The following is a 15,590-nucleotide window of genomic DNA, read 5'->3' as shown; positions in this document are numbered from 1 at the left end:
GAAGCCTGATACCAATCCGATCTTTTTAAAAATGTCTGGACATCCCTACAAGTTTTAGAATTTTATCCACAGTCCTGAGAATCACTGGTCTTCTTGCCATCGGCAAAGCCTTTGTGACTAAAGAGGTCATCTGCATTTCCCCTGGTTGCGGTTGGGTGACACCAAGAACATCACCCTATTGTGCACACATGGCATGCCCTTTCATTTCTGTGACCCCCCCACACAAGCGAAAGGGGGATTCCTTTTCTCCCTGACCCGCTTATTATGCTAGAGGAATGTTAAAGATCCAATACTAAATCTGAGTGTGAAGTATTTAGTGGAGTATTTTGGAGGCTCAGGAGGATCAGTGGCCCTTTAGGCTTTCGTTTACCCACTGACTGTGCAGTATTAAAAGTAAGCCTTAAGTAATTGTACATATCAAGTGTAGAGGTTTGGTTTTTACCCCTAGCCTCACTGTTGCTTTTTTACTTTCCTGTGGTGCTCAATTCGAGGGTGGATCTAATCACATACCAGGCAGTGAGTCATCATTTGGATGAGTTGTGAAATAATCCCTTATGAATGAACATGAGAAAGAAAAGGCTTTCATGTGAGAGCGAAGGCTCCCTGATGAGGGGATAAACACAGATTTAGGCCAGGGGTTCAAAAACGGTTTTGTCCCGAGACACAAACCCATTAAAAAAAGAAAAAAAAAAAAGTGTCAGCCATTTTGATTGGATAACCCCAAAACAATGGGTTATCACATTAGTGGTTCAGTCCATAATTTAAGTAGTTGTAGTATTTAAGTATTCAATTTGTGAAAAGATGTGGCCCTCTTTAAAGGCCTTTGCCTTGTTCCACCATTTACTCATTGTTTGCTAATGCATAACCTAACATAACATAACATATATTGACACAGACATCACACCAATATCTCCCTTTTAGCAACTTGTCCCATTATCATTATAGTTCTTCTTACTTCTGAAGCCAGTAATCAGAATGAGCGTTTCATAGTGATTTTGTGAGTTGGGAGTTCTGGTCTCTGGTCCAAATGGAGGCGATATGTTTTGGAATTTTCCACCCTTCTATACAAAACCGTCCGTCCGTCCAAATCTTGGTAATGCCCCCGAATTTCTTCAGATTTGGCACAAATGTTCACTTGGACTTTAAGGATGAACTATTTAGATTTTGTTAGTCAAGCTGAATATACACCCTCTGTGTAGGGTTGTGTCCTCCTGGTTATGACCTACCCTATCCTTACCTATCCTTTTAAACCTGTCTGCCAGTTTTCCCATCAAATTCAATTTTGACTGTGCACAGTGAACTCACGGAAGCAATAGGGCAAAACACACCAAACCGCTACAATGAAATTAATGTAATTTGAGACTGTAAAACTATCCCTGTTTGCTCAGTCTGGAATTCCAAGTCAGACAGAAGATGGAAACAGAGTTAGCTTAAATCTACAGAGGATCTGTTCTCCAAGATGCTTTTGAATAATATCCTACCTGTCACATTTCTTTAAAAACTTTGCAAGTGCTTCTGCGAGAAATGGTTTTCCTTTGAAGGGAGAGGGTAATGCAGTATAGGTCATAAGCTCCACCCCCTCCATGTTAGTGGGCAGGATTTGGGCCCAAACTAAAACACTAAAATACACGTCTAATACATTTTTTTTCAAGGATGCTTTCAGTAATTTTAGTTAGTTAATATAATGTTGATGCATATTCAAGTGTCCATTTTTCCGAGACATTTCGTTTTAGTTAGTTAAATCGCGAAAATAGCATCATGTTGGCCAATGCAAGGAAGTGGGGACGCATTGTCCATATTTATATACAGTCTATGACAAATATACACAGCTCTTTGCTAACCATCTGATTCTGATTATTCCAGTTTCGTCAGGATTTTTAGGGGTGCTGACATCATACCCTTTTGCTTTCATCAACATGTGTTACACTTTAACGCACACTGAGGAAAGGCTGGTTCTTATTGGACAGACTGACATACAGAAGGCTGCAGATATGCAGACAACTGCCTGTCTTTATTCTATCATGCTGATAAGTTTTTCTCGACGTCTATTAAGCTAGACAGTGTACATTCCCATATTCAAACTTATGCTACTTTTGTCAGCTTACAGTCCCTACAGTATTTTTCAGTACTTCTAAAATCCTGAATATCCAGCTAATGCTACACAGTAAGTGTCATAGTTTAGATATCTGGTGTTTGTCTGGCAGCCTCATCCAAGATATCCGGATATGACTTCTCATAGTCTGACACTGTTGTAAACAAATAATAAATTAATGAAATGGAGATCCTGGAAGGGGGAGTGTGTTACACGAGCCTGGACTGTGGTTAGAGAAGCAGCCTCCCCTGTACTCCTGTTCCTATTCCAATAGTCTTTTCTTGTCTTCCTTGTATAGTCGACTGGTGGAGAAGGTAGCTTGTACCTTGCTCGTACTCCATCGCCATAAATTCCCTAAACCTCTCTGGAATATTTTTCAATTCCCAGTATCTCGAGTGTACTCTGCATATTCATTTTTTGCTTGCTAATCAGGTTAGATCTCTTACTACCACCTTGCCAAACATCCACATTGCATAATTTAAAAATTGCTTCATGTTCCAGAGTAAAGTTCTTCCACACAGTAGACATGTTTGGGTTGCTCCTCTTGTTCTTAGATTTTTGACAGCATAAATTTATATATATATGGCAAATGAAGCAACTTTTGGTACAGCAACTTCAAAATCTTCTCATCTAATAGATATCTTAATGGAATGATAATAATCCTAAAATGTCACCCTATTTCTTTAATTTGTCATTGCAGTTAATCTCCACTTATTACAGTGCTTTTTTTTTTTACTGTCTATATTTATACTACTTACTTAGATAGATAGATAGGTTTTTATTTGTGACATGCACAGTTATACATAGTACAATGCACAGTGAAATGTATTCTTGTACCTATTTTTGTACTATACTTAGCTAATTTTATTCTATATTTATACTTTTTACTGTTTCTGCTATTGGCTTGCATCGAGACCAGAGAAACTAATTTCGTTCCACCTCATGTACCAACATGTGTTGAAATGACAACAAAGAATCCTTGAATCCTTGAATCCTTAACGTTTATTTATTGGTTTCCCATACTTTATCTTTAAATCATTCTTTTAAATGCAAAAATATATACCATCTTTTTCAGGAAAATTAACCACCTCTATTTGTGCTGTAACTGTCAGGCAGATGACTGTCAAGATAAAATGTAAATAGATGCAGTACGAACCCATTTTGATTGGCTGCTGGAGTTGTTGTGAAAGGCCCATCCCGTTGTGTCATTGGTTTGCTCTTCCCTCACACAACACTCCTGTCACTCTGCCCGTCTTTCTCTCAGTCAGTTGACAGCGAGACAGCCAGCAGGAACCTGGAAGCCTAGAGCATTAAGAAAGAGCTTTTTGCAAACCCATACACCTCCAGTAAATGTAAGTAATTTGAGGAATTTAACTGGGAGAGAAACACTGGGTTTTAGGATTGAGGTGATTATAAACTCCATGTGCTGGATGGTATTGTTTAGAAAGCTGCAAGTGAAGTAGAAATGATTGAGTGTTTTCTTGGTCAGTGCACTTGTCACTCTGTTTGACCTGGTTTCCAGTGTGTGTTAGTGTGTGTGTTTTTTTATCTATATGTGTGTGGGTGTGTGTCTGTCTGCGTTTATAGCCCAAGGCTGAGATTTACCCTGGAAGAGTGTTTCTCTTTCCCGGCACTGATCACAGTCCAGCTGATAACAAGAACTACTTTCAGCAGTGTGTGCATTTGTCTTTTGTTTTTACTATTTGCTCAGATTTAATCATTCTTCCGATCACCGGCAGTCTCTAGCGTGCATTTGTAATATAATGATATAATGGCTGCGGTTGTCCTAAAACATATTTTTTACTCACTCATTTCTTTTGGTATTTCTGTAAATTTTAAGAACTAAGCGCTGCCATGCCACTATATAAGCATGTAGAGGAGTCTTGTATATCAAACCAGGACCCCCTCCTCCCCACTGTTAATTTCGGAGTGATTTTAAAATAAGCCTGATGGCAAACACAGCTGTCCTGAGTGCATGGTTTCAGGATTTAAAGCTGCAGGATGCAAGCGTCTTGCTTTGTCTTGCAACTTACATGTTGCCTGAGTACTGCCCTCCTGACCTAGAACAGGTTCATGCCCCATTTGTTTTTTTTTGTGTCCTCAAATGACTTCAGCCTCGGAGAGCCTGCAAATATTTGTGCAATCTCAACACACCTGAAGCAGCCGCTGATATATTTTGCACAGTGGCGTGGTGGTATCTCACAGCAAGAAGGTTCTGGGTTCTAATCCATGGGCCGACTGGGGTGTGGAGTTTGCATGTTCTCCCTGTGTCCGACTCCGGCTTCCTCCCACCGTCCAAAGACATGCTGGTTAGGTTCGCTGGTGATTCTAAATTGGCCGTAGGTGTGAGTGTGAATGGTTGTCTGTGTCTGCAAGAGAGTCTGACAATCCTGCAAGCCAGACTCTTTGGTTTAGTAGCGGATTTCCAAGATTTGGCTACAGTATATTTAAAAAAATAATCATAGATTTGTTTGCCTCTCTAAGGTTATGATTTACAGGAAAAATACCAAAGATGCACAGTTTGGCGTCTATTAATAGTTTTACACCTGCGACTTATAAAGTCAACTCCATCACTTTGCTCCAAAAAGCCAGGATTTGTTAGCTGGTGTTTCTGATTATAACTTGTTTACTGTACATTTAACACTATATTCTTTAATTCCAGTTGTCGCCGTGACTTGCCTGCACTTTGACTTTTAATCCACCGTTCTAACGGTAACTACGCCCAAGCTCAGAGGCAGGTGTCCACAACAATATACGTATCAAACTGGATTTGCAATCACAGGCACTTAGGACTAAAGGGCCTGTGCATACAAGATTAAGTGTTATTGTATTATAGTGTTATTTATTCATTTATCCTTAGTAACACAAATACTGGGGACAGATTAGACTGTAACATCTAGGAGTGGAGCAAAATATCGTTTGCCGACTTATGATACTGTACATCTTGTTGAACCTGTTGGTTGACTGTGACACACGCAGGTGAGATTCATACAGCTGAGGAATGCACTGGGCTGGGAAAAAAATAAATAAATAAAAACCAGAGTACTCCGGAAATCGGCTTTAGAAGAACCTGCTGATAACAACACAGGCCTTTGCGGCTTGAATTGATTTTGATCGGCTTATCAATGATTGAGTTTTTTTTTTGTATGTCGCCTTATCGTATCATGTCAACATGTCAGGAGGTCAAATGTCGTAAAGTATTTGCTCTCCATCGACAACTTAGCCAGGCAGGCAGCTCCCATGTGTTCCAGTTTCAGTGTAGAAGTTCAATGTGCAGCTGGCTCAGGTGAAATCTTCTGTTTACTTGTTCTTGCAGTTTATTGGGCTAATATACCGAATGTTCCTCTTTGCATTTGTTTCCATTAAAAAGCCCCGAGGTGAGATAGGACGGTGTAAACTTTAACGCCGGCGAGGAGGAGGCGATAATTACTTCTGGACATTTGACTTTTTTATAGGAGTGACGTCGTTTCTTTTGTTGCCGACAATAAACGTTTCTGAAAAATCGCATTATCTCCAAACCTGTCCAATCCCACCGCCATCCTTCATCTGCTTTATGGCGGGGCCACAAAACAGGTTACCGCGGTTACCAAAGACGGTTATTTTTCATCGCTGACATGCTTCATTATGTCCGAGATCTCTTGGCCTGCCCAAACTCCTACATGGACCGGAGACCTGTGCTGGGTGTACCACGCCTCTTGTCCAATTACAGCTGGGATAGGCTCCCAGAAGACAAGCGGTTACAGAAAGTGAATGAATGAATCTTATTTCTTTGTATAAAAGTAGGGATGCACCGAAAAATTTTGTCCGAAAACCGAAAATGCATGCAAATAGGATGTTGTGATGATGCAAGCAACAACTGCAGCAATTTTCTTTTGGTCCATTTTTGGCCGAAAATTGCTGCAGTTGTTGCTTGCATCATCACAACATCCTGTTTTGGCCGTGTTGTTTCGGTGATAAAATTTTGTCCGAAAATGGCCCGAAAGTGCATTTTCAGTTTTCGGCCAAAATTTTTCGGTGCATCCCTACTTTTATACAAAGAAATAAGATTCATTCATTCATTTTCTAGCAAGCAACAACTGCAGCAATTTTCTTTTGGTCCATTTTCGGCTGAAAATTGCTGATAAAATTTGGTCCGAACGTGCATTTTCGGCCAAAAATTTTCGGTGCATCCCTATATAAAATTGGTTTATTTTTTGAAAACATACTCTAGTAAAAAAAAAAAAAAAATACAGGGTGTCCCATAAGTCTGGACCTATGGGGATCTCTATTATGGGTCCAGACTTCTGGGACACCCTTTAGAAAGGTCTAGTGATCAGTGCAGGTCTGTTTTGCTTTATGGATTGCAACACTGAACACAGTAACAATAAATCAAGCGTTTCTAACACAAAATCCCCCGTCTTCAAAGATGATCAACAAAAGGTCTCAGCTCTGAGCTGCGAGGCGGGGGGAGTTGCGTGAAGGTTAGACGTCCCGTGCGGCTCATGAATGGAGCGCTTGTCTGTTTCCTCTCTTTTGGCTGCAGGTCCGTCTGCGTGAATGTAGCACAGAGCCTTGAAAAGAGTCTGCCGACATCCAACACACACACACACACACCTCGATGTGTCTGTATCGCACACAACAAACGCGCGCACACGGTGTCAAGCCGGTCCTCCCTCTCTATGGGCTGGTCCCACATTCTGACCGTAGCCCACACATTTTGGCAGGGAGCTTAGGAGGGCTGTGGTCACTCTAATTATAAGGTTTTAGGCACTAGTTTTGGGGGATTTATTCATCGCCGGCCACTGTGACAACGCCAGAACCACACCAATTAGTATGTGCATGTTGTGGGTGACTGTGTGTCTGTTAATAATGTATTTCATCCTACCAGGGTGCTAAACCGTACTATAACATAAGATGAATGCTTTCCTGTAGCTTTTCTCGATCCGTCATACCTTATACACCGATCAGACATAACATTATGACCACCTTCCTAATATTGTGTAGGAGTTTTTGAGTGTGTGTGCCTGGCTGCTGCCATCAAGGAGTGTCATTGCTATGAGGTGGGGGTGTCTGGTCTGGTCTAGGTGGGTGCTACATGTCTAAGTAACATCCACACCAGTGAATCCCAGGTCCAAAAGTTTCCCAGCAGAACATTGAACTGTCACAAGATGGTTGAAATGTTATTCACTTCTCCTGTCAGTGGTCATAATGTTGTGGATGATCGGTGTATCTTATAGGATATGGTGTTATGAGCGGACCGTCCAGTTTCCTTGACCCCTTTTGCATAATTGCTTCCCTTAAACCCCTTGCGGCTTCGTTTAACACTGCGCTGTGTTGATGATAAAAACGAGTTTGCATGTTCGAGGGACTTTTCTTTCACTTTCTCTTCATGGTGGTGCAACTGCGAGCAATTACAGGCAATGTCTTCCCTCCCTTGAATTTTTTCTGTGTGAGTTAACAAAACGTAACTGAAAGGAAAATAAAAGAAGAGAGCGCAGGAGATGTCTTCCGGTTTAGTTTTGACTCTGGGCCTATTTTTGCGTGCTTTAACTTGAAATGTAATCGTTGGTGTTTTTGCGTTCTCCCTGTTGTTTTTCCCTCAGAGCCTACAAGCGGATAACTATGCCACAGATCCATGCCTGGGTTGAGACGGAGCTAGCGCACAAGGGGACGCACATGGCCCTGTGAGCTGGGACCGGGGACCGTACTATCAAGGAAATTCCTCAGTCCTCCAGGGTCACCTCGGTGGGTTCATTATCTGCTGGCTTGTACAGCTGCACAAGCTTCTGTTTCCACAACACACACACACAGAGCGCACTCTGTATGGACGTGCTGTCTCAAGAGGTCACTGGAAGCTGAAGTTATTATTTGCCTCAGCCTCAAGGCAGTGCAGAAGCTTGAGGCCAAAACCCATGAAGAAGTTTAGGCTTCTAAATATCATTAACGTTAAAATAATACATTTAATTCTCCTGATTATGATATAATATATATAATATATAATATAATTTAACACTTTATTGTCCTGCAATTTGTTCACACAGTAGCGTGTAGGAGCAGTTGGTTGCAGCCTCTAAGGACTGTGCCCGAGGAGCAATTAGGGGGTTAGATGCTTGCTCAGGGCACCTCAGCCATGGACATGGCCGGGGGCGAACCTGGGAACGCCTTTGTCCCAAGCTGCACTTCTAACCACACTACTCCACAGCTCCCCCTAATTGACAATGAGGAAATAGTTTAGATAGTTTAGATTAACTGTTTAACTAAGCAAAATGCTGGCAACAAGAGTAACGTGCTTCTTCTTTTCAAGCTGCAGTAAGACGAAGCGGGACGCCGCAGGGAGACGTGATGGCCACTGAAGCAAATAAGACGCAGGTCGGGCCTGCAGTACTAGCTCGGCGTGCTTCACCTCCATCCAGCGGGACCGGACCGAGCAGAGAAGCCAAACATGCTAATAACGGCCAGCAGGTATGGCGTGGCTCTGACCAGCTGTGGCTGCCAAAACAGCGGAGCAGCCCGTCCCTCCTCTTATACAGGAAGCTGTCGTGTGACAGTGAGAATGAAGCCATTGTGGACAAAGAGTACGAGTGCTTTGAGTGTAAATCAAAAATCTTAAGTGCCGAGGAAAAACATTATCCAGAGATGTCAGCTGGCATGAGCGTCAAAGGAGTAGCTTTGGTTCACAGGAAAAGTTCTGAGGGATCTCTGAGCCAGCTGGACGACCCTAGAGACGGCGTGGATGCAGGCAGAAACAAAACTGGCAGCGCCAACTGTTCCTGCACCGGGTGTAGCCTTCACACAAGCCCAGCCGACTGCTGCCACAGCTCTAGGTCCAGTCCTAGCCCCAGCTCCAGCCCTCTTCACAGCCCTTGCCTCAGCGCCACCTCCTCCTGCCCCAACCAGAAACACATCCGCCGCGGCAGCCTCCCTGTGTCAATGCTGTCTTCCCACAAGGTAATAAATGATGATGCTAACCCAGTTTGATGCTAACAAATAATCTAAATGAAACACATTTAAGAGTATTCATGGTGCCATGTTGTGTGCTTCTAGACGTCTCCATCCCTCTCATCTCAAGACAGTCCTTCCAGTGGACCAAGTTCTGCTGCGTCATCTCCTTGCGGTTCCCCGGTTATCAACTGCCACCAGCATCACCAGAACGGACACGTCCGCTTGCACAGCCTAAAAGACGGCTTCTCGAGCTTAGAGAGGCTCAACAGAAGGCCCCGGGATAAGAAATACTCCCTGGAGAAGCTGTTCATTCGACGGACGTCTCTCGAAACCGTGCCGACATCCCCGGGACGCGATGAGAAGGGGTCCTTAGGAGACACCAGGAAATGCAGCAGCAGCGACGAGGACGTCGGGGATGTTCTCTCGGACAACACCGAGTTTGTCCGGAACCGGAAAGAGCGTTCTACTGTCCTGGTGAGGCGGTACTTCAAGAACAACCAGAAGGTATTTGCAAGCAATATTTCATTTCTGTTTGCATTAAAGTTAACATTCAGCAGTGCCTCAAAGCATGGTAGCTCACTGCTCCGGGTTAGTGTGTGCTTCACCTCACTGTGTGCTTTGTGTGTGTTCACTAATTCACTAATTCACGGTTGCAGAGACCAAATTCCTTGTATACACAAGTATACTTGGCCGACAGACACTTAATCTTAATCTTAATCTTAAATCTTAATAATAAAGCTGAAACACCTTCCTCCTTTCCACAAGGTGACAAAGTCGGTGTGTACGGGAACCAGAGCGATTGTCAGGACGCTGCCGTCGGGACGCATCTCGGAGGATGTTTGGGCGGCTGTTGTTTGTCACAGATTGAGGGTTCCCAGCAAGCAGGACATCCAGCCAACGTTAATGCGTAGCGGGAAGGATGAATTCAGAAGCTGCAGATGCGTGCTACGCTTTGTTGGAGTGAAGCTACAGCAGGTAAGAACGTGAATACACACACCGTTTATGTGTTTAATAGGAAAGTAATCCAGACTTGATGGACTCAAATGCAGTGAACTTCTTCTGTCATGGATTGTTTCTCTTAACATGCTCCCACTAAGAGAGGATCTACTTAGAGTCTTCACAGATCAGGCATAACATTATGACCACCTTCCTAATATTGTGTAGGTCTCCCTTGTGCCTCCAGAACAGTTGCGACTCATCAGAGAATGGACATGGGCCTTCTGAGAGTGTCCTGTAGTGTCTGGCAACACAATGTTGTCAGTGGGGGGGGGGCTTTGAGGGGAGGGGCCTCTGTGCATCGTCCCACAGATACTTGATCAGTTTGGAATCTAGTGAATTTGGAGGCCAGGTCAACACCTCGTGCTGTTCTTCCTGTTTTTCTTGTTCCTAAAGCGTTTTTGTGTGTGTGTCTGTGTCAGACTGCATCCTGCTGGGGATGGCTGCTGCCATCAAGGAGTGTCATTGCTATGGGGTGGGGGTGCCTGGTCGGGTCTAGGTGGGTGCTACATGTCTAAGTAACATCCACACCAACGAATGAATGCCAGGTCTAAAGGTTTCCCAGCAGAACCTAGAATTGTCACAAGATGGTTTTAATGTTATTCACTTCTCCAGTCAGTGGTCTTAATGTTATGGCTGATGGGTGTATGTCGTAACGTATGCGGTGGCCTACGCTGTGTTAAACTGTACGCTAGCCGGCAGCTGGTTAACTGTGGTGAGCTTCTCTGTGTAATTCAGACAATGGCGACTGGAAGTGAAGGGGCCTTGTTGCAGCTTCTAGAGCGGTGCATGTCAGGCTACTGCATAGATCTGATGCAGAATCCTAATAATCAAGCCTTTTCCTTCATAATTTATCCCAGGGTTATTAAGGTTTATGAAATATGTTGCAGAGGGAACCATTCAGTCTCTATTAGAGGTGTTATTGCCCGTTAACCAAGAAAAACTGGCACCCGAACCCCATTTCTCAGAGGTGATTATTACCTATTCTCCTCCATCCATGCTTGTTTATGAAGCTGGAGCTGATGAGCTACTCACACATGCGTGCAGTGAGCAGAGGCCACACAGGAAGGCTTTGTCTTTATGACGTTTGGAGTATACTGCATGTGGTTTCTTTGTAATCTCTCTTCTCTTCTGCAGGAAAACCTTGCTTAACCCTTCAGCACCTGAGCCTCAAAATGTCCGTATGGAACGTGTTTCTTTTGCTTATTTTGACGATAATAAAGTCAGAAAATGTCCTGTGAGTAAGTGATTTTGTTCCAGAATACCTGGAACTTTCAATGTCTGGCAACTATTTACGATTTACTGCTTGTTATGAGAGTGTAATTCCCTCCTGGGAGAGGTGCAAGTGAAATTACCGTAATGACACTATAGTGGTTCTGAAGCGCAACGTCTTAGCTTTCAGAAGCCGTTGGGATTTTTACAATAGTGTAAACCGTCATTACCGTAATCCACTTGCGCCGGCAACATGTTAAAGGGTTAATAGCTGCAGTGATACAATAGAATCTGTGACTTAAGTGATTCTTGGTTCAGCGGAAAAAATGCTCTTTCCTTTATTTGGATTGAAATGTTATGCTTTCAATGCATGGAAGATGAATAATTTGTTCAAGGAGCATGTTAATAGAACAACACAGAGACACACACACACTCACACAGGCTCTTTGTTCAGGGTAAGCCCCTGCTCCGGAAAAATGATTTATTCTCCGTTAGTTTGGCTCAACCATATTACTGACAGGCTGAATGACTGAGCCTTCTGTGTGTGCACGCGCAAGTTTAAATGGACTGAGCAGGGTTGGCATCTGCGTTAAAGCTGCAGCCATGGAAATTGGAGAGGGGGTGATTGAGCAAGAAAGAGAGACAGAGAGAGAGACAGAGAGAGAGAGAGAGAGAGAGAGCGAGAGAGACCCTGGACGTTACTGTTTTATAAGTTTCCAAGCAATAGTGTTTTACAAACTCTCTGAGGAACGGTTCAACTTAAGCCAAAGTTTAGCGACTGTAAAGCGAATCCCTGCCTCTCGGTTGAAGCTGACCAGCCTGGGCGACCAGCTGCATCACACAGGACTCTCTCCTATCTTATCCCCTCCTTTTTCCTGTAAAAACCCAAAGCACACGGAGGCTGCAACCCTTGTGGTGCCCTGAGACCCAAAACAACCACTGAATTACACAAGAACCGGTTTATTGTATTCATATAGTATTTCGTTTTTTACTTTTCTCCTCTGTACGAGTGTGGCTCTTTAAACTCCATGCCAGGAAATACTGAATATTTGCAAGCTAATGTACACTACCTTGGTCCCACACGCTAACATTTCGTTGGACCTCCTTTAGCTTTGATTACAGCACACATTCTCTGTGGCATTGTTTCCATAAGCTTCTTCAATGTCACCAGATTTATTTCCATCCAGTGTTGCATTCATTTTTCACCAAGATCTTGTATTGATGATGGGAGAGTCTGACCACTGCACAAAGCCTTCTCCAGCACATCCCAAAGATTCTCAATGGGGTTAAGGTCTGGACTCTGTGGTGGCCAATCCATGTGTGAAAATTATGTCTCATGCTCCCTGAACCACTCTTTCACAATCTGAGCCCCATGAATCCTGACATTGTCATCTTGGAATATGTCCGTGAACATCAGGGAAGAAAAAAATCCATTGATGGAATAACCTGGTCATTCAGTATATTCAGGTAGTCAGCTGACCTCATTCTTTGGACACATAATGTTGCTGAACCTAGACCTGAGCAACTGCAGCAACCCCAGATCATAGCACTGCCCCCACAGGCTTGTACAGTAGACACTAGGCATGATGGGTGCATCACTTCATCTGCCTCTCTTCTTACCCTGATGCCCCCATCACTCTGGAACAGGGTAAATCTGGACTCATCAGACCACATGACCTTCTTCCATTGCTCCAGAGTCCAATCTTTATGCTCCCTAGCTAATTGAAGCCTTTTTATCCAGTTAGCCTCACTGATTAGTGGTTTTCTTAAGGCTACACAGCTGTTCAGTCTCAATCCCTTGAGTTCCCTTCACATTGTACGTGTGGAAATGTTCTTACTTTCACTATTAAACATAGCCCTGAGTTTTACTGTTGTTTTTCTTCCATTTGATTTCACCAAATGTTTAAGTGATCACGATCACGATCAATCAAGATTTTTTTTTCCGACATTTCTTCCTGGAAGACGATGGTTCTCCACTATCCTTCCAGTTTTTAATAATGCGTTGGACAGTTCTTAACCCAGTTTTAGTAGTTTCTTCAATCTCCTTAGATGTTTTCTCTGCTTGATGCATGCCAATGATTTGACCCTTCTCAAACAGACTAACATCTTTTCCACGACCACAGGATGTGTCTTTAGACATGGTTGTTGAAGAAATGAGAAGCTACTCATTGCATCAGTTGGGGTTAAATAACTTGTTGCCAGCTGAAATCTAATCACCCATGCAGTAATTATCCAATAGGAGTCTTGTACCTATTAGTTAAATCCAGGTGGCGACTTTTTTTGTGGCAAGCAAATCAACTTTGCAGCCAACGGCACTCCGTCGTGTTCACTTTTGCATCTTTTGAGGCGCTGGAAATTTACGGCAACCCTGCTGCCACCCATCGATCTCGGGCTTTGTGTAATTCTAAATTGCATTGTCAAAATAGTAAGACTTATGCGTTGTAGTTTCGAAATTTGTGCATTTCCGTTGCACGCTGTTGTACATGTGTGTGCATAATATGGATATGTACTGGTCTTTTTTTTACTGGTCCGTGCATAGCCACAACAGAGCCAAGTACTGTTGAAAGTTTCTCACATGTGGGGGTGGGGGTGGGGGCTCACACCATTAAAAACACACAGACTTATACTCATAAGCATGCTGCAGTGTGGTTTGTCGAACTTTGCCAGAGTGTTTTTTTATGACTCCTTTGCGGTCGTACAAATGCGGGCCGAGTTCAAGTCCAGGGAGAGCTGCTTTTATAATGAGCCTATTGAAAAATAGAGGAGCTGGGAGGGTGGAGGGTGGGGGGGATGGCTGCCAGAACTTCCCTTGTCAAAACACCATCTAAGCTCCTCCAGTGGAAGGGGTCACCAGAAAACTTCTGTGCAGCGGAGAATGAGTTTTTTGCAGAGTGGTCACCGGGATCATTGAACTCTGGAGGAATGTGTTACAACCAAACGGCGAAAAATGTCGTTTTCTGCACATTCTTGCTCTATCAGATCACAGCAAGCCGAGCATTAGAGTCCGAACCATGCAGAACCATCAGCAGATACACGATTGCTTAAGATTTATAGATGAAACGGCAAAAGTTTTGGTACACTTGCACCACCCGTCCACCCCACTCCCTACACACAATCACACTTTATGGTTCAACACAGCTCCCCCTCCACCCCCCAGCATGCACCATTTAAGCCTGACTCCGCAGTAATCACGCCGAGGAGTCTTTTTGGAAGTATCCTGTGGCTTGGTGCGTTTGTTGCTACAACTAATGAAGGGAGCCAAAGAATACAGCGTTATATGGAGGAGGGACCGGAGCAGCAGAGCAACAGTGACAGGGAGAGAGAGAGAGAGAGAGAGAGAGAGAAAGAGAGTGAGGAGGGGGTAACACACCAGGAGAGAGGAAAAAAAAAAAAGAGGCAGAAAATTTGATTTTAACAGTGGAAAAAGAGGAAAATCTACAGTGGAAGGAAAATGAGAAACACGGCGGTAGGGTGCAGAAGAGAGTCTAACCCAAGACAAAACCATGAATTAGAATGATTTGTGTATATTTTTTTCAGTGAGTGCATGAAAAACTATTTGTTTATTTACCCTGATTACATTTTCTTGTCGTCTTCTTGCAGCTACCACAAAAACTCAGGCCCACATCCTGGTGTACGATGAGTTCATGCTTTCTAGGAAGGGCTAATTTGAGAATGCCAAGATATTTGTGTGGGGGCTGCAATAAGAGGTCCCGTTAACTCCCACTAATTCCCGCTTTGCTGCATCTCAATGCATCTGTACCTGTCCTAGAAGCCCTGATATGGGTTGTAGCAATCGAAATGCACGACAGATTGCCGACGTTGCTGGATTATCGCTCTCGGCGTACCTGCATTTGTTCTAAAACTTGTTCCTCCTCTAATTTTCTGGAAATGTGAACACAGGAAGGTCTAGGCAAGTGTTTCATTACGTCAGGCTGCTACAGCGGTAAAAACACACACCTGGTGCACGGATCAAACGCTTTCCAAAGCCAGAAGGGTTTTATTGTTTGCCTTTGTGGAGTCTACCAATTAGAGGTCCTTTCATTTCACTCAAAGTGACGTCGGGGTTGAGTTGTCAGCGGCCGTTTAAAAGCTCGAGATGGATGCTTGTAAATATATCTTCTTCCCTTTTTACTGAGGACGCGAGTAGGGAATCATTGTTCCCTCTGGGGACATGTGTGCTCTTCAGTTTTCCCTCAGGACGTCTTGTCATGAGTGGACTTACAGCCCAAACGTCACCAGTTCAGATCCAGGAATATCCGTGGTGGGAAAATAAATAAAAATGTCTTAATGCTCTCGTCCTGTCCTTGAATAAAGCACATTAAACTCAACTGGAGCGGGGGACAATATACGTATTGTACTATAAACTCCT

General features: G+C 43.6%; 1 protein-coding gene across 1 annotated transcript in view; it reads left to right on the top strand.

Annotated features, from left to right (window-relative positions):
* The first annotated feature begins 3,370 nt into the window (after positions 1–3,370).
* plce1 (phospholipase C, epsilon 1) overlaps positions 3,371–15,590 on the top strand; it is a 72,681-nt gene continuing 60,461 nt past the window's right edge. Inside the window, exons 1-5 of the mRNA XM_084567644.1 lie at positions 3,371–3,444; positions 7,675–7,816; positions 8,376–9,019; positions 9,116–9,517; positions 9,779–9,988. Of these exons, the coding sequence (XP_084423770.1) occupies positions 8,414–9,019; positions 9,116–9,517; positions 9,779–9,988 (1,218 nt within the window). The 5' untranslated portion in view covers positions 3,371–3,444; positions 7,675–7,816; positions 8,376–8,413. The remainder of the gene's footprint in view (positions 3,445–7,674; positions 7,817–8,375; positions 9,020–9,115; positions 9,518–9,778; positions 9,989–15,590) is intronic.

This window comes from Chelon labrosus (genome assembly GCF_963514085.1).
Source record: "Chelon labrosus genome assembly, chromosome: 19".
NCBI classification, from domain to species: Eukaryota; Metazoa; Chordata; class Actinopteri; order Mugiliformes; family Mugilidae; genus Chelon; species Chelon labrosus.
This window is presented reverse-complemented; position numbering and strand designations above follow the sequence as displayed.